Source organism: Podarcis tiliguerta (assembly GCF_965153285.1).
Source record: "Podarcis tiliguerta genome assembly, chromosome: 12".
In the NCBI taxonomy this organism is placed as follows: Eukaryota; Metazoa; Chordata; class Lepidosauria; order Squamata; family Lacertidae; genus Podarcis; species Podarcis tiliguerta.
In genome coordinates, this window is record NC_139545.1 from 38,804,460 (window position 1) to 38,823,253 (window position 18,794).

The 18,794-nt window shown below is 47.2% G+C and overlaps 1 protein-coding gene across 1 annotated transcript in view; it reads left to right on the forward strand.

The window, feature by feature from the left end:
* Positions 1-3,845: 3,845 nt before the first annotated feature.
* Positions 3,846-18,794, forward strand: part of GPR158 (G protein-coupled receptor 158) — a 118,065-nt gene continuing 103,116 nt past the window's right edge. The window contains exon 1 of the mRNA XM_083406123.1: positions 3,846-5,215. Coding sequence (XP_083262249.1) covers positions 4,323-5,215 — 893 coding nt within the window. The 5' untranslated portion in view covers positions 3,846-4,322. The remainder of the gene's footprint in view (positions 5,216-18,794) is intronic.

The window sequence follows — 18,794 nt, forward strand, 5'->3', positions numbered from 1 at the left end:
AGCTCAGTACAGTGGTACCTCGGGTTACATACGCTTCAGGTTACAGACTCCGCTAACCCAGAAATAGTACCTCGGGTTAAGAACTTTGCTTCAGGATGAGAACAGAAATCGTGCTCCGGTGGTGCTTCAGGTTAAGAACAGTTTCAGGTTAAGAACGGACCTCCAGAACAAATTAAGTACTTAACCCGAGGTACCACTGTAGAAGAAATTAACACATCAGTTAGCTTCATGATTATTTTTGTCTGGTTTCTTGCTTTAGGTGGATGTTCCCTTTGTGATGATGGTAAAGGACTCCTGGTAAAGGGGTAAAGGGACCCCTGACCATTAGGTCCAGTCGTAGCCGATTTTGGGGTTGCGGCGCTCATCTCACTTTATTGGCCGAGGGAGCCGGCGTACAGCTTCCGGGTCATGTGGCCAGCATGACTAAGCTGCTTCTGGCGAACCAGAGCAGCGCACAGAAATGCCGTTTACCTTCCCTCCGGAGCGGTACCTATTTATCTACTTGCACTTTGACGTGCTTTCGAACTGCTAGGTTGGCAGGTTCAGGGACCGAGCAACGGGAGCTCACCCTGCTGCAGGGATTTCAACTGCCGACTTTCTGATTGGCAAGTCCTAGGCTCTGTGGTTTAACCCACAGTGCCACCCGCGTCCCTCTCCTGGATGGTTAAGTCCTGTTGAATTTGACTATGGGGTTGTGGCGCTCATCTCACTTTCAGGCTGAGGGAGTTGGTGTTTGTCCACAGACAGCTTTCCAGGTCATGTGGCCAGCATGACTAAACCACTTCTGGTGCAATGGAACACCGTGACGGAAGCCATAGAACACAGAAATGCTGTTTACCTTCCCACTGCAGCGGCACCTATTAATCTACTTGCACCGGCGTTCTTTTGAACTGCTAGGTTGGCAGAAGCTGGGACAGAGCACTGGGACCTCACCCCATCACGTGGATTTGAACTGCCAACCTTACGTTTAGCAAGCCCAAGAGGTTTTGTGGTTGATGGATAGCTTTGTGAGTAAGCCATGTTCATCCCTTGAAGCAGAAAGATGCGCGGGGGGGGGGGGGGAGGGAATCCAGCTCAGAGAAAAAAGACACATTCCCACAGTGCAGAGTTAAACTATGGAACTCACCACTGCAAGGTGCCACGGTGGGTGCAAATGTGGAGCATCTAGTAGAAATATTGGTGAATTTGTACATTTTGCTACTCCTATTGAGTAGCTAAACAACCTCATTCGCTTTCACTTTTGTTGACACCAGCATCCAATTCACAAGAATTTCTGATTTTGAGAATTTCATAGGAGGGACAATAAATGGAATTTTCAGTGTTGTTGTGCTCATGTCCTGCTTGCCGACTTCCCAGGGGCACCTGTTTCACCACCCTGGGAATAGGATGCTGAACTAGAAGGCCTTTAGTCTGATCTAGCAATGGAGAGGATAACTGGAAATGTTCCTGTGCTTTGCAGGAAAGCATCGCAAATAGAGAGTACAAAAAATGTTACATTGGTAGGTTTTCTTTTCCCTTCATGGAAGTATATTTGTTGCTATTCCCCAGTATAGAGTTAACGATTATTTTGACACTGATGATGTATCAGAAGCCATTATGGAAGGAGGAAGAAGTAAAATATGCTAATTTAGATGATAAGCAATTAAGGCAGTGCCCTTCCACTTTTGCTCTCTACAGGCTACATATGGAATAACAGTCCAATGTTTGCATGGAAATAAGCTGCTTTTTCTAAAGCACACAGAGTAATGACATGGTAAATTGGGTTCAGTTTCATGTGGGTTGTACAGGGACTTGGTTCAGGGAAATATCTGGAAAGCTTGCCTGAGCACTCAAGGTTGCTTCCAGAAAACCTGTTTCCTAAGCATTCATTCCAATTTCATTGTGGAGAGGTTAGACAGCAGTGAGTCAAAGCAAGTGTTATCACAAATGTTTCAGTGCATTTCCCGGACACTTTCCTTATCACAAAAAGTCTGATCTTTTGAGGGAAGCAAGTTGGTTGTGCAAATCCTCCCCCATTAACCTGAATTTGTAACCTGAGTTTACTTGTGTGTGATGGAATCCCACCTGAAAATGGAGAGAGTCTGGAAGCGCTTTTAGCTGTCTCCAGTCATGACTGGCAAGTCACTTTATGATGTCAGAGCAAGTAAGCCAATAGCAGCAGAAGGCCCATTAAGAATCTGCACAGCCAAGAGGCATTGCGACATTAGAGAGCAGATCAGTCTTCAAGACAGAGACTAGACAGAGACGGTGATTGTAATAATAATAATAATAATAATAATAATTTATTATTTGTACCCCGCCCATCTGGCTGGGTCTCCCCAGCCACTCTGGGCGGCTTCCATAGAAACAAAAAATACAGTAAAATTTCACAGATTAAAAACTTCCCTGAACAGGGCTGCCTTCAGATGTCTTCTAAATGTCAGGTAGTTATTTATCGCTTTGACATCTGATGGGAGGGCGTTCCACAGGGCGGGCGCCACTACCGAGAAGGCCCTCTGCCTGGTTCCCTGTAGCTTTGCTTCTCGCAATGAGGGAACCGCCAGAAGGCCCTTGGAGCTGGACCTCAGTGTCCGGGCAGAACGATGGGGGTGGAGACGCTCCTTCAGGTATACTGGGCCGAGGCCGTTTAGGGCTTTTGTAGAATTGTAGAAGTGGCAAGGAATTTCACTCACACTCACTGCCGCTTAGCCACGATATGACTCTTTGGCTTATACTGCACTATCAGCACAGTTCTTTTTACCAGCCAATTAAACAAATGCTAGTCCATTTTTTCTAAGTGCCATCCATGGAAAAATGTGTATTGGTCTCAATGAGCCAGACCAAGATCACTGGTACTACTGCTGCCCTCCTATAATCTACGTAGCATCACACACATGTTATCAAACAAAGGCTATAACTGAACACTGTTTGGTTGTTTTATTTCAATCATCAACAATGGGACATAAAAGTATGCATAACTGCACCTTGGATCAAGGCCAAAACACATAATAATGATTATAATGCATAACCACAATCATTACAGGAGACATCAAATATTTATTCTATGAAGAGATGTAGATAGATAGATAGATAGATAGATAGATAGATAGATAGATATAATTGCTATGGGCTTCAGAGTTTAACAAAAAGCCTGCAAATTTGCTTCAAACCTTGTGAAGCTTTGTGAAGTGGATTTCCACTGTGGAAATCTCCCATGTACTTACACAGAAACACACCCACATTTCCATGCATCCCAACGAAAAGCCAGGAAAACCTAGGATTCTTCCCTGGCGCTGAACACATTTGCTCATCTGCTATTCCTGTCTTCCCGCCTCACGCTCAGCTTTTAATATCTTTCCGAGAGAAGTTTAAAAAACTTCAGCCAGTAGGTGTCTCCATTTCCCTGATCTCCGATCATCTCCGCCTAGTTCCGTTATTAATCCATTCATTAATACCATTAAATGTATATACAGTATATATAAAGATACCGAACCTAATATCCTTTCGGGGCAGGCATTCACACCCAGCCCTGCCCTCCAGGCCTCTCTTATCACCTTTAAACAAGTGCAAGGATAAGCAATGCATCCCTGCCGATCTGGGCTGCCTCCCTCCCCGCCGCTGGGCCCGACCCGAGGAGGCGGCGGAGGGTCCCTGCAAAGGCGGCCTCTGCAGGCGCCCGGCGGGCCCGCCTCTCCCGGGGAGCGCCCGCGCTCTGCTCCCCCCAACCTCCCCGCCGGCGCCCTGCCCACCGCCTGGCAACCTGGTGATTGACGCGCGACGCGGCCACCCGGAGCTGCGAAGGCGTCCTGAGCGCACCTATGAGCAGGGCCGCATCCCAAAGGGGGCTGGCCGTGGGCGCAGCAGTCGGGAGAGCGCAGCCGCCTCCTTCAGGCAGGCAGGCGGGGCTGCTGCTGCTGCTGCTGCTGCGGAGCCGGGGAAGCCGAGCGCCCCAGTCGGCGGGCGCCTGCCGGAGGGGAAGCATCTCCCGGCCCCTCCCTGCTGCGCGTCTCTCCCTCGCCCCGCCTCCCGCTCGCCGGGCGCCTCGGGCGGGGATGGCAGCCGCGCGGACCGAACGCGCGATGGAGGCGCCGCGGCGGCCGCACCTGGAGGAGGAGGACGCCGCCTCGTAGGCAGCGCTGCCCGGATCCCGCCCTGCCTGCCAGCGCTGCCAGCGGCGGACGGGGGAAGAAGGCAGACGTAAGCAGGCTAACTATAGCATCTCCCCGGAGCCGGGAGGGAGGCAACCTGGGCGAGAGGCGGGCAGCCTGCGCCATTCCCGGGCGAGGAGCGGCGTCGCTACAGGTGACTCGGGTTCCCCACAGCATCCCACCCCCCGCTCGGACATGGGTCCGCCTTGGCGTCTCCTCCTCGCGCTCCTGCTCTTGGCTCACCTGGGCTCGGCCGCCGAGGGCAGCCCGGGGCAGGCGGCGCCTGGCAAAGGGAAAGCGGCCAGAGAGAAGCAGGCGCCTTACCCCAGCGCCAAGAGCGCGGCGGCGGCTCCTCCCTGGAGCGGTGCCCCGGAGAAGAGCCCCGTCTTGGCCCAGAGTCTGTCCCCGGAGGTGCCCGCCAAGGTGGCCTCGTTCCTCCGCACGGGCGACCCTCGGGAGCTGAGGCACGCCAACTGCTCCGGGAGGTACGAGCTGGCTCCCCCCTGGGCCGGGAAGTCCCGCCTGGCCGCCTCGCCCCCGTCGCTGCACGGCGCCCTCGACACGCTCCTGCACGCCACCAACTTCCTCAACACCATCCTGCAGAGCAACCGGAGCCGCGAGCAGAACTTGCAGGAGGACCTGGAGTGGTACCAGATCCTCATCAAGAGCCTGCTGGAAGGGGACCCCAACATCTCCCGGGCAGCCATCACCTTCAACCTGGAGCCCTGGTCCTCCGCCCCGCAGGTCTTCCTCCAGGCCATCCGGCAGGACAGCCACATCCTCCTGCAGGACTTGTCTTCCGGGGCTCACCACCTGGCCAACGCCTCCAGTGAGACCGAGTGGTTCCACGCCTGGAAGCGCAAGGGGAGGCCCCACCAGCACCGCAAGGGCTTGAGTCCTCCCAGTGCCAAGGCTTTGGAGGGCAGCCTGAAGAGGAAGGATGGGCACCCCGTGGCCTCCGAGAGGAGCCACATCAAGTGGTCCTCCCCCTACCTGGAGTGTGAGAATGGGAATTACAAGCCGGCCTGGCTGGTCACTCTCTCTGCAGCTTTTTATGGGCTTCAGCCAAACCTCCTTCCTGAATTCAGGTAGGAGATCTGAAGTTTGACGAGTCTCTTGGTTCTTTTCTTTTTTTTTTTTGGTAGCAAAATGTGAACAAGGGATTCTTTGCTTTTAAGAAGCCAAAGCTTTGTGAGTGACGAGCGAGAATATATTTGCATAGAACATTGGAATCCCTCTAGCTCCTTGCACAGGCTTCCCAAATAATATTAGTTAAGCCCTTTAACTTCAGCGCAGCCTGAGAAGTTAGTCTCCACACTGAATTCAGTGGGGTTTCCTCCCGTGTAAGTTTGCAGCTTTTTGTTTTGTTTTGCATCCTATAAAACTGGAATGCTGTTCTCCAACCTGATAGGAAAGGTAGAGAGGTTTTATTTTTATTTAAAAGAGAGAAAGATATTTGTAGCATGAGTAGGGCCATAGGAACATCTGTTTGCAGCCCAGTCCTATGTGTATTTATTCAGAAGGAAGTCCCTCTGTGTTCAGGCACCCTTATTTCCAATTTCATAGCACCACTACTTGCAGCTGCAAGTAGGAAACCCTTATGAGAAGGGTTTTTTCTTTTTCAAAACCATCTGGGTTGAGATTAGCATGCCTCATCTAAAAGGAGGCAAAATTCTGTGAAAAGGTTTCCTTTAGCCATTTGACTTGAGAGCTAATGTGTGTGTGTGTGGGTGGGGGAAAGGGAATCACATTCCTGATGAATATATTGCCCCTTGTGAAAACTTCCAGCTCCAGTGAGACTGCAAAGTTGGTGGTTTGGTACTGTTGCTAGGATCAACAGAACACCGTGACTTTGTTCCAGCTAAAGCAAGTTATGCCTAACTATGATCAAAAGCAATGGGTTTTTAAATTAATCTGAACTAGTTGACACGACTGGTTTCAGTGGGACAGACAGTGCAAACCTGCACAGGTTTACTCGAAAGCCAGCCCTGCTGTGTTGAGTGGCAGTTGCATCTATTATGTGTGTTTGGAACTTCAGCCTCCTTTGGGGCTAACTTCTGCAGGATTGGGCCCTATTAAATACTTTGGTCAATATAGCCCCCCCCCCCCCGTTCCCAGTTATTGTCACCTTACTTAATCTGGGTGTGTGCATCTTAACAGTTGCAGATCTCTTTCAGCATTATGTCTATGTGCATAATAAAAATACAGTAGTTTCCTGTACCCAACACTTTATAGCAGTAGAGCAATAGAACTGGAGGCAGAGCGGCAAATGATGGATTCAGCTGTAATAGTTACAGATCATGCACAGTTATCCTTATGTACACAGCAGTGCTAATGATAGACCTTTTCCAGTCTGAGGAGTGTGTGCACATCACACATTTAAAGCACATCCCCCCTCCCCAAAGAATCCTGGGGATCCTTCACAGGTAGTTTACCCTTCAGAGAGCTGTAGTTCCTAAGCACCCTTAAACAAACTTCAGTTCTCAAGATTTTTTTTGCAGGAAAATGTACTATTCAACATATTCCAAAGCCTCAGACTGCTGAGACGGTTCAGCTATGGGAAGTAACTTGCTGCTCCTGGTATATGAATAGGAGAATTTGGACTAGAAGTGTTATCCTTTTGTTTGTGCTTGAGCTGGGATCTGGCATCCCTGGTTCTCCATCTGTTTCGGGTCCATTCCTTGTTCCTTCATCCACATTTCTGTCTGCTTGTTGGTCCAGTGCTTTTCAGGCTCTCCTGCTAGATGAGGGTTTTAGTTGCACAGTGTCTGGTTGAGCCAAGTAACGGTTACTTTGAGAAAATGTGTGGAGTTTCCTTTGGTTACCAAAGCAGGTGTCTGGGTTGATTTTTTTGGGGAGGCAGGGTACTGATTGATTCCTGCTTTCTGCCACTTCTGATTTGAGAAGAAGCTTGTAAGCCCAGAGAACATAACAGAGAAAGATTTGCTTAAATAATTTATTGTTGGCAGCATTAAAACACACACACACACACATACAGAGTGCAAAGCAAGGCCAATTCAGATGATGGTTTCCTGCATTTTTACTTTGAGAACTATTGAAATGAATACTATTTTTGTTAAAAAAAGGCTGAAGGTGGACTTTTCAAATTGCTGTGCATTGTTAGACTGAATTGGCATTTTTTTTTTAACAAAAATGTAGATACACATTACAAAATCAAGCACTTTCTGATGGATGTCCTAAGAATTAAATATTTTTTATTAAGGGCTGCTGGCAAGCTTTGGTGGTACGGTATCATAGCCACCCTGGGATCCACCCTTGGTTTTCTGCCTGCCTTTGGTAGTAGTGTTGTGGAATTCCTTTTGTAAAGCAACCTTTTGAAAATGAATAAATAAGACTGGTGACTATAACTTTGATGACACTGACAGGCAGTTGAACTCTCTAGGGGGGTACTGGTCCAACACTTCAAACAATGGCTAGATGTGCTAGCCTTTCCCCCTTGTCCATTGAGGCTGCTCTTTGCCTGTCTCCTTCTAATCTGGGTTAACCCACATCTCCCTCTAGCTACTAAATTCCCTTTTGGTTGACTCCTCAAGTGAACTAGGGACTCCCTTGGCTTATTCCACTGAGGTTCCTGTCTGGTTATGCAATTGGCTGGTGGGAATCTGGGATTGCCAGAGTACTTGACCAACCTCTGAGCTTCCAAGTTGGATTAGAAAGGAAATAAGCCCAGCTGTAAAGCTGATCTGTGGTGTGTGTGTGTGTGTGTGTGTGAGAGAGAGAGAGAGAGAGAGAGAGGAGTGGAGGGGGTGTTCGCTTGAGTTTTTCCAGACAATCAGAAGTCAACTGGGTCAGTCTCTTTTTTTGGGGGGGGGGAAATAATATTTATTACTTTTCCAACAATTTAAACACTACAAAACAAAAAAAAAAACAAAAAAAAAAACAATACAATACAATACAGAAACACTACATATCACTAACACATTAAACTAACAAAACCAAACAAGAACAGTTTAAAATACCTCAAACAATTTCAATATCTTATCTTTCATTCACTTATTTCCCCGACCTCCTCACACCTCCCTTTTTGTATTCCACTTCTATCAATTGTTTCAGCAATTCCTTTCCATCTTCCTCTGTTTTCTATCCTATAATTATCTTAACACATTCTAACCTTATTTTTTCCTTTAATATTCTATTAATCTATTTATACTTAAATCCTTATAACATTTCTACTAAAGCCATATAACTTCATTCCAACATTCTTCTAACATTCATTAATTTTACAGTATTTCTGTAAATAGTCTTTAAACTTTTTCCAGTCTTCTTCCACCGAGTCTTCTCCCTGGTCTCGGATTTTGCCAGTCATTTCCGCCAGTTCCATATAGTCCATCAACTTCATCTGCCATTCTTCCCGGGTGGGTAGATCTTGTGTCTGTCAACTGGGTTAGTCTCAATGGTAACAAAGGAACAGGTTTCCAAGAAACTGGCTGGAGCTCTTTAAAATCTCTTCCAATAAGTCCTACCTTTATTCACACAAGAATACTCTGCTTGGAGCATGCGCTGTTGCAGTTCATGTTAGCTTCTCTCTGCGCTGTGAAGCATCATGTTTCATTATGTAAAGTTAAAACTAACTTGTAAGAAAATTGCTCCTGGTCAATGGGGCGACACTGTTGCAGAATTTAATGATATTATTAGATGCCATCCAGTCTAACCCTGGACAGAAAAGGGTTACAGGTGATACTTACCACATAAAATGTCCAGTAGAGGTCATCATGGTAGCAGTTAAACTATACTTTCCTACCTACAAAGACTAATGCTGGTCATTGCACATGTATTTAACATATATCTTCCACAAACCTGCAACGGTTAGGTTGCTGCAATAGTACCATGACACTTTCTGTACCTACTGCCAGTAAATATAAATTATAAATAAATTTTTATTTATACCCCGCCCTCCCCAGCCAGAGCTGGGCTCAGGGCAGCTAACACCAGTAAAATTACAATAAAAACATAATAGGGGGAAAAACAATTTAAAATACAATTTAAAATTCAGCCTCATTTTAATAATAGCCCATAGATCAAAACCATAAGGGGGGGGGAACATAAGGGTCAGACTGAGTCCAAACCAAAGGCCAGGAGGAACAGCTCTGTCTTGCAGGCCCTGCGGAAAGATGTCAAGTCCCGCAACTATTTCCCCTCTTGCATTTATCCCACTCAAGTGTATTGGAGGGATAGTCATGTTGGCATGCAGCCAACGAAACGGGGGCAATTGGCAGGACCCCAGCTGGCTGCAGCCCACAGGCCGGTGTGCCGGGCAAACTCCAGTCCTTGGTGCAGCATGAATCTGCGACCCGAGCTTCAGAAGCTAGGGCACGCTACTCAGCAGAGTAAACGTTGTGCAACAGAAGTAGCAGGAAAGGCCGTGTGAGCATATTTACAAGCAGTTTATTCAGCGTATATCAGGACAAAAGGAAACATGTCTGATCTCCTTCGTGTCCAAAGCAAACAGCATAAGCAAAAGCTATGCACAAACGGAAGTTCCCACCAAGCTGTGCTGGAGTGTAAACAGGCATGTGACACACAACAATCATGCCTGTTCCTTAAGGTGGAACGGAACATCCCAACAAGTCATAGGTTTAAGTCGGTTTTTGCCTCATGGGAAAGTTGGCATTCAATAGATCTTTTCCACCTCCATTCACTACCACCAACTTAGATGGCTGTAAAAAGGGATTAGACAAATTTGTGGAGGAAGAAGGCTCTCCATGGAAGCTATGTGCTGCCTCCAGGACCAGAGACACCATGCCACTGAATTCCAGTTGCTGGGGAACATCAGGAGAAAGTTATTGCCTTCATGCCCTAGTTTTGGATATTCCATAAGCATACGGTTTGCCGTTGTGGAAAACAGGATGCTGGCCTAAGTAAGTCGTAGCTCTGATTCAGCAAGGCTCTTCTTAGGTTCGCCTTATCACATCACATCTGAATGCTGAATATTTTCATACCATGTTATAGACTGCATTTTCTATGAGAGCCAGTGTGGTGTAGTGGTTAAGAGTGGCAGATTCGTAATCTGGGGAACCGGGTTCGCATCTCCGCTCCTCCACATGCAGCTGCTGGGTGACCTTGGGCCAGTCATGCTTCTCTGAAGTCTCTCAGCCCCACTCGCCTCACAGAGTGTTTGTTGTGGGGGAGGAAGGGAAAGGGGAATGTTAGCTGCTTTGAGACTCCTTCGAGTAGTGATAAAGCGGGATATCAAATCCAAACTCTTCTTCTTCTTCTTCTTTCTATGAACCTGGACCTTGTAATGGACTAGATTCCTTGGGGTGGGGGAGGTGTTGCTCATGCCGCCCTCCCAGAGCCAGCCCTGCAGCACTTTGCAAGGCTGGGATCTGATCAGAGTCTTTGCAAAGGAGCTCAGGGAAGGCAGCATGAGAAGGACGCAGCAACCATTCACTGTTCAATCCCAGCTCCTCGAGGGTGAGGCTGGGATCGAAGGGTCCATGACGTCCTGCTCAAAATTAGCCAGGGGGCAGGTGCATCTTGCTACCGGCGTGGGTCCAGTTGCAACTACGTGTGTTTCTCCTTCTTGCAGTGGGACAAGTAAATTGTTGTAAGAGCAAGCTAGAGTCAAGCAATGTAGCTGAGATAATAATTGCAGAATTGTCGGGTTGGAAGGGACTGTGAGGGTCATTTAGTCCAACCCCCTAGCGAATAGACATTCTGACCGCAAGCTAGATTCAAGGTGCCATTTGGCGCCCAGCTTATATACCAAAGTTTTTAACACTGTTTTCACGCTGCCGTCCCCGGGCAGCTTTGCAAGGCTAGAATCTGGTCAGATCCCAGCCTCCCAGAAGCTAATTCCTCTGACTTCAGTGGCTCTATGAAATTTTAAACAAGGTGTGGTTAAAAAAGAAGCATGAACATTTGTGTAAGGAAAAACATGGAGTTTACATGAGCCTTTAGTGTCACAGGCCCAGTCCTGTGGAACTCTCTCCCAATAGAGTTTCAGTAGGCGTTTTCTGTGCCAACTTTTAAACGCCTCAACCGTGGTTTACTCGTCTTCGTTTTTAACTTGGTATGCTTTTGTTGCATAGCTTTTTGTTTTCTGTTTTAAACTCCTTTCTGTGATACAGTGGTGCCTTGGGTTACAGACACTTCAGGTTACAGATGCTTCAGGTTACAGACTCCACTAACCCATAAATAGTACCTCAGGTTAAGAACTTTGCTTCAGGATGAGAACAGAAATTGCACGGCAGCAGCGGGAGGCCCCATTAGCTAAAGTGGTACCTCAGGTTAAGAACACTTTCAGGTTAAGAACGGACCTCCAGAACGAATTAAGTTCTTAATCCGAGGTACCACTGTAAATCATTTTCCAAATAAATGTTATTTAGTTACTGCCTCGCATACGTTCTAGGAAGGCCAAGAAGCACGATGAGTTTTTCAGTCCACAACCTAATATTATCTCCTCACACCTATGGAGTTCATGGGTGGCATTCCATGCCAGTCCTTCTCAGAGTAGACCCAGTGAAGTTAATGGGCAGGGTTAACTTATTTTTGATTAGGACTTAGTTGAATACAAGCCCATATTTCTTGTTGAGGAAATATCTGCATGCTTTATTGGAGAGCTGAACCACTTACCTGGTTGCCTGTTTAGTGGCTGGAGGGACAGAACTTCCCAGAGAATGATGTTAGGCTGTACTGGATTTGACTCAATATAATATTTCTATACTGCCTTTCCAGCAACCAAGCTGAGCTCAAGGTGGCTTTCTACAATAGCAAAGAATTAACAAATAAAAACAGCACTTCCTAGTACAAAAGAAACATGCAACTAAGGTACAATGAATAGATCAAAGCAACACAAAACAGCAGAATCACGATTTCCTTGTTCTAAGCACTTTTTCCATGTGTGTGTTAGTAAATCATACAACTGAAACATAATTTTCATTTAAATCCATTCACAATCTGAAATGGTAAAAAAAAAAAAAAACAGTGGGAAAAATTATACCTGTGTCATTATATCATTACGATTAATCACCACACATGCCTCTCAAAATAGGCTTTTAAATTTCCCTTTCTCTGTGTCATTGAGTGATAATGAGGCTTTTAAAAATTCCAAACTCCTCTTGTTGAGTCCCTTAAGAGTAAAAGGATGAAATATTCATCTTTCTCTCCTTAAAATGCTGCACTGAGTCTTCCCCCAGCAAAATGCCTCTTGTGAGCCATCTGTTAGGGACATATTAATGTTCTGGTTTGCCTGCTCCTTCCCATTTCACCACTTGGAATGAGAGAAATAACCTTTCAGTACATTTTCTCACCAGACAAGCCTTCAACATTTGATATCCTTTCCAGCTTATCTTGGGGCTGCAACACTCAAAGCAAAATGTGCTACACAGATTTTTTTTTGAAAGGACAGGCATTCTTCCCATTTAGGAAATGGATTGTAAAGGCTGTATTTATTTCATACTCTTCAAATGTTCCTATTTTCTGGAACCAGCCCTTGGTAAATCACTGTCTCTCCTTTATCCCTAGATTTATTTATTTATTGCTTTTGAGGATGCCTTGTTTTAAACTGGGTATGGGGTACCTTTGGTCCTCCAGCTGTTGCTGAACTATAATTCCCACCATACCTTTGCCCGTGCTTGCTGGGGGCTGGTGGGAGTTGTAGTTCTGCAACATCTGGAGAGCCAACGGTTCCTTGAACCAGTTTTGAACATTTGTTCCTCACTCCCACTTCCGATCTCTGCAAATTAATACTGCAATCCTATGCATGTCTGTTCAGAAGCAAGCTCCTTTAAGTTCAGTGGGGCACATTCCCAGCTAAGTGAGAATAGGATTGCTCACCATCTCTGAATTGGGGAAGGATGTTTAATTCCCTCTGTTTGCAATGTTCAGCCAGTGAGTGCATTAGTTGCTGGAGCTCACAGGAGTTCTTGTTGGCACCTGTCTATCTTGGGAAGCAATGGAGGAGTGCGCCTTTGTGGGTGAAGTCAAGCTGTTGGCAGGTTGCAGCGCCTGCTGTGGCTGTAGAGACCGATGTGGGAGAGACAAGTTTTATTGCAGCTGGGGCAGATGAAGGCATCCAGTTGTGCTGCTACAGATACACCATGGCATCCCCCCCCCCCGCTCTCCTCCCAGCAGTCATTCCTCCTCTGGTTGCTGATATGGACTTGACTGACTGTCTCCATGCGCTGCGGTTGTCCGCAAGGGATTCCCACATGGCAATGTGGGATGTTGTTAGCCTTCATGTAATGTTTGCAGACATCTTGTAGCACAGAGTTGGTCTACCAATGGGCCTGGTGCCTGAAGCCCACTCCCTGTCCTTGGGGACCCTGCCATCTTCCATTCTGTGGACATGACCAATCCAGCATAGGTATCACTGAGACAGGGCTGGGAGAGTACATATTTGTTTGGAATTCTGTCCTGCCATGTGGCACTGTGGTTTAAACCACAGAGCCTAGGGCTTGCCGATCAGAAGGTCGGCGGTTTGAATCCCCACGATGGGGTGAGCTCCAGTTGCTGGGTCCCTGCTCCTGCCCACCTAGCAGTTTGAAAGCAGACAGTGCAAGCGGATAAATAGGTACCGCTCTGGCGGGAAGGTAAACGGTGTTTCTGTGTACTGCTCTGGTTCGCCAGAAGTGGCTTAGTCATGCTGGCCACATGACCCGGAAGCTGTACGCCGGCTCCCTCGACCAATAAAGCGAGATGAGCGCCGCAACCCCAGAGTCGGTCACGACTGGACCTAACAGTCAGGGGTCCCTTTACCTTTACCTGCCATGGGATACCTCACATCTTCCTGATGCATCACATTTGCAAGGCGTCGAGGCTCCTGATGGTTGCAGGTTGCCCACGACTCACTTCTATAAGGCAGCGTACTCAAGACACAGGCCCGGGTTCAGGAACCTCTTGAGGTCTTTTGAGCTAGATGGACCCAATGGTCTTCCTAACTCCTGCAATGATTCAGGGGGGTTATTTTTTGGTGCGGAGGTGGGGAAAATCAGACTCCCTCTCTGTCGTCCCTTCCTTCTAAACATTACATTTTTGCATATAGAAAGCTTCATCCTGTGCTGTGTTTCCTCTGCTGGCAGAATTCAGCCAAGCAGTAATTGAAGCGAGAAAAGACTATTTAACGAGCTCTTTTGATTAAATTACCGGGAACTCCCCAGATATGCCATGATCTATGCCATATATCTGAAGGCGCATTAGAAACTGCCATAATCTCATTGACAAGATAGATTTCAGATCTGACTCTTGCAAACTGCTCCAAATGGTCCAGAGGGATTTCCCTTTGCAGGTGGATCTAATTCATATGCCCACATTGCTGTGCCCAGTTTTCTGATTAAATTTATTTTTAGTGAAGGCTGTTGTCCTCTTCGAAACGCACGCCGGAGGGGGGGAAAATGTGGTAGTAGTACATCTGCTCAGTTCTGGGAGAGAAAGCTGCCCGCATTTATGGAGGATGAACCGTAGGGAGGGGATGTGTATTCATTACATAGAATCATAGAATTGTAGAGCTGGAAGGGACCACAAGTGTCATCTAGTCCAGTGGCGTAGCGTGGGGGGTGCAGGGGGGGGGCTGGCCGCACCGGGCGCAACATCGGGGGGGGGGGGCGCTTGCACTCGCAGCTCTCTGCCCCTACCTGGATCACTCACTCTCTCTCACTGCAGTGCTGGCTGTGCAAATCCGATCCGAGCTGCCGGGTCGCCGCCCATTGTGGAGGGGAGGGTGCCAGATGTGGGGTGCGGTGCGGAGAGAGAGCGAGGGACTATCTGGGGTAGGGACAGTGCAGTGGGGGGCGCAAATTACTTGCCTTGCCCCGGGTTAGGGAGCGCAAATTACTTGCCTTGCCCCGGGTGCTGACAACCCACGCTACGCCACTGATCTAGTCCAGCCCCCTGCAGTGCATGGATATTTTGCCCTAACATGGGGCTGAAACCCAAAATCCTGAGATTAATAGTCTCTACCGACTGAGCTATCCCATCCATAATGTGACTTGATCTAGTCTTAATGCAGATGTGGACCAGATCATAGTGTGTTGCATGGGAAAACATGTGCCGATTGGCGTTCGGATTTCTGCACTGGCGTTGACTTAGAGCATGTGTTCACACATGCATTCGCAAGTCTTTTCTCTCTTTCTCAAATGTTTAATATTTTTATTTAGATCCCACCTTTCCTCCAGTGAATTTGAGGTGGTGTATTTGGTTCTCCCCCTTCTCGTTTTATCCACAAAACCACCCTGTGAGGTAGCTTAGGCTGTAAGGGAGTGTGTATGGCTGGTCCAAGGTCACACAGTGGCTGAATGGGGATTTGAACCCTGGTTGTCCACATCTCAGCCCAGCAAGTCCCCAACCTTTACTTACATAACCACTGATTTGCACATACAGGGCTGTTTCTGAAGCGCACAACCACTTTACTTGGGGCAGGAGAAATCCCTGCTTTTTATTGGTAGAGAGAAAGTCGTGTGTCATAATCTACACGCCGTGGGTATGTAATTTTTCCGCTTGTGTTCTTCTGCACTGCAGTATGCTATACCTCTGAATTAAATCATAGTTCTACTTCATCTTGCACCATACTCTTAAGAGGATCTTCGTTTCTACGATACAGTACAACAAATGTTTCAGATTTCTTATGGCATCCAAAACAACTGTATAAAACACCCATAAATAAATAAATAAGCAAAAACAAACACCGAACCAGATTAAAGTATATGCCAGCATTCTGCATATGTCAGTAGGCTTGCCCAAACAAAAAACAAAACAAAACAAAAACGTTTTTAACAGGCACTTAAAATAATTTCTCCACATGCTGTGGTAGAAGGAAGTGCATACCTTCCAAATGCCCTGTGAAAAACAGGACATCCTGTTTTATCTCGGTGGCCATTTTTGGTGCTGTGATCTCGTGTGCTCTTGCCCCGGCGGCAAGAGCGAGGCTGGCTATGTGTCTCACTCAGGAGCACACCCTGGAAGACATGTGTCCCGGTTTTGCATTGGAAATACGGTGCTACCTTGGGTTAAGAACTTAATTCGTTCTGGAGGTCCATTCTTAACTTGAAACTGTCCTTAACCTGAGTTACCACTTTAGCTAATGGGGCTTCTTGCTGCCGCCATGCTGCTGCTGCTGCGCAATTTCTGTTCTCATCCTGAAACAAAGTTCTTAACCCAAGGTACTATTTCTGGGTTAGTGGACTCTGTAACCTGAAGCGTCTGTAACCTGAAGAGTCTGTAACCCGAGGTACCACTGTAGTTGGATGGTACGGAAGCGAGGGAGAAGGAAAACTCTGATCCTAAGATGGTTGGATGGCGCCTTGTATGCCTCTTTCCGGCAACTCCTACAACCAAGCTGGTGCCAAATGTATTGCTTTCCTTTCCTTTCGACCACATCAGTGAGGCTGAGAGGGGTTTTTTGTTGTCTGGGCAGCCCAGGACCCCCATACACACTGCCCAGGTTTGCACCCCAAAGAGGGCCCCTTTGGTGCTGCTAACACAGCAGTTTGACTTCAACCCTGGAGACATGCTCCATTGAGTTTAGGCGGCCTAATTCTAACCGTGGATAGCTAAAAGTAGGTCTCATTGGTTCCAGTGAGATTTCTTCCTAGTTAAGTGTTGGTAAACTTGCAGCACTGGGTGCTGCGAGAGGAGGGCGAGAGGAGGGCTTCCCTTTGAGTGCCTTTTCAATCAAGAACGACTCCTGACATTTATAGACTTCCTCCCCTGTCATGGTTGTAGAGGGGTTAGCTGTGTGAGTCTTTTGCAGCAAACACAGCAAGAAATCCTCTTAAGGACAAATAGATTAATTCTGGCAGGAGCTTTCGTGGTTTAGACCTGGATGCATGAAGTGTTTGTCTCAGTGGGTTGACATATATACATACAGACACATGGATAAAGAGAGAGACAGTGTGAATAGCGAGGCCAAATGAAATGTAAGCGCTGTAGCCTTTATGACATATCTGTGCAAAGCTCAAATGTGCACAAGGTAAGCATGGCGGCCATACACAACAGCCGTAATTGGAGGTAACACAATCTTCCTAGCTCTGCTGAGCAACCTTATTGTATTGCCAAACAGCCAATTACTGCTGTTGTGCTTCTAGCTGAATCGAGCTGTTCTAGATGGAATCTACAGCAAGGAGAAAGATGATTTTCCACCGAGAGATTTTTGCATTCTGCAAGTGTTTCATGCCCTCCAACCATCAGTGTGGCATAGTGCCCGGGCTGGTGTAGTGGTTAGAGTGCTGGACTAGGACCTGGAAGAGCAGGGTTCGAATCCCCATTTCAGCCACAAAGCTCACTGGGTTACCTTGAGTCAATCGCTCACTCTTAGCTTAAACTACCTCATGCAGACCTTCCAAGTGTTGCTATTTTCCAAGAACGGCTCTGGATTTACAGAAGCCATCCCGGTTTATGATTTAATCCCAGAATGTCCCGCTTTTCCTTAGGACGTCCCTATTTTCATCGGAGAAATGTTGAAAGGTATGCCTCATGGGGTTGTTGTGAGTATAAAATATGGAGGAGATGTATGTCATATATAAATAATGTAACATAAAAAATAACTAATAATACAATAGGTTAGTGGTTCCCAAACTTCTTTTCCCTCGCAGATGACTTGAAAATTGCTGAGGGTCTTGGTGGACCTCTTAATGATTGTTCTGCCTGTTGCAGCAATTGTGATGCGCTGTGCTAGATGCTAAACTATTTTTAATTGTATTTTCATTGCTTCTTTTATTTCTTATATTGTATTCTATTGCATTGCAAGTTGCATGCTACAGATTTTAGATTGCAATGCAATAAAATACAATATAAGAGGCAAAAAAGGAAATAAAGCAATATAATACAATTTGAAATCAGAACAAACATTTAATGCGCACATGCCGCGGACCACATGAATGAAGCCTGCAGACCACTAGTGGCCCATGGACCACATTTTGGGAGTCTTTGAATCCCACACCACCTAAAATTAATCTCTGGGTTTTAACGACCACTAAAGGTCATCTGTGGGAAGCGGGTGGCGCTGTGGGTTAAACCACGGAGCCTAGGACTTGCTGATCAGAAGGTCGGCGGTTTGAATCCCCGCGACGGGGTGAGCTTCCATTGCTTGGTCCCTGCTCCTGCCAACCTAGCAGTTCAAACACACGTCAAAGTGCAAGTAGATAAATAGGTACCACTCCGGCGGGAAGGTAAATGGCGTTTCCGTGCGCTGCTCTGGTTCGCCAGAAGCGGCTTAGTCATGCTGGCCACATAACCTGGAAGCTGTACCCGCTCCCTTGGCCACTAAAGTGAGATGAGGGCCGCAACCCCAGAGTCGGCCACGACTGGACCTAATGGTCAGGGGTCCCTTTACCTTTACCTTTAAAGGAACAAAGGGAACTGCCTTATGCTGCGTCAGACCAGTGTAGTGTCTATACTGACTGGCAGTGGCTTTCCAGGGTTTTAGGCAGGAGTCTCTCCCAGCCCTACCTGGAGATGCCAGGGATTGAACTTGGGACCTTCTGCCTCCAAGGGGGCTGCTCCTCCCCTGAGCTATGGCCCTTCCCCCTGTGTTTCATTTAGCACCTGCTCCTCTGTCTCACCTTTCTCCCAAACGATGCTACCTGCCCTGCAACACGGGGTTCGTAATAACAGGCTTGTCTTTCTGGCCTCTTGTATGGATTGCTCTGATTTAATGAATTTTAATTGCTCTGGACACTTGAACATGCTATAGTTTATTCTCAGCCTGGG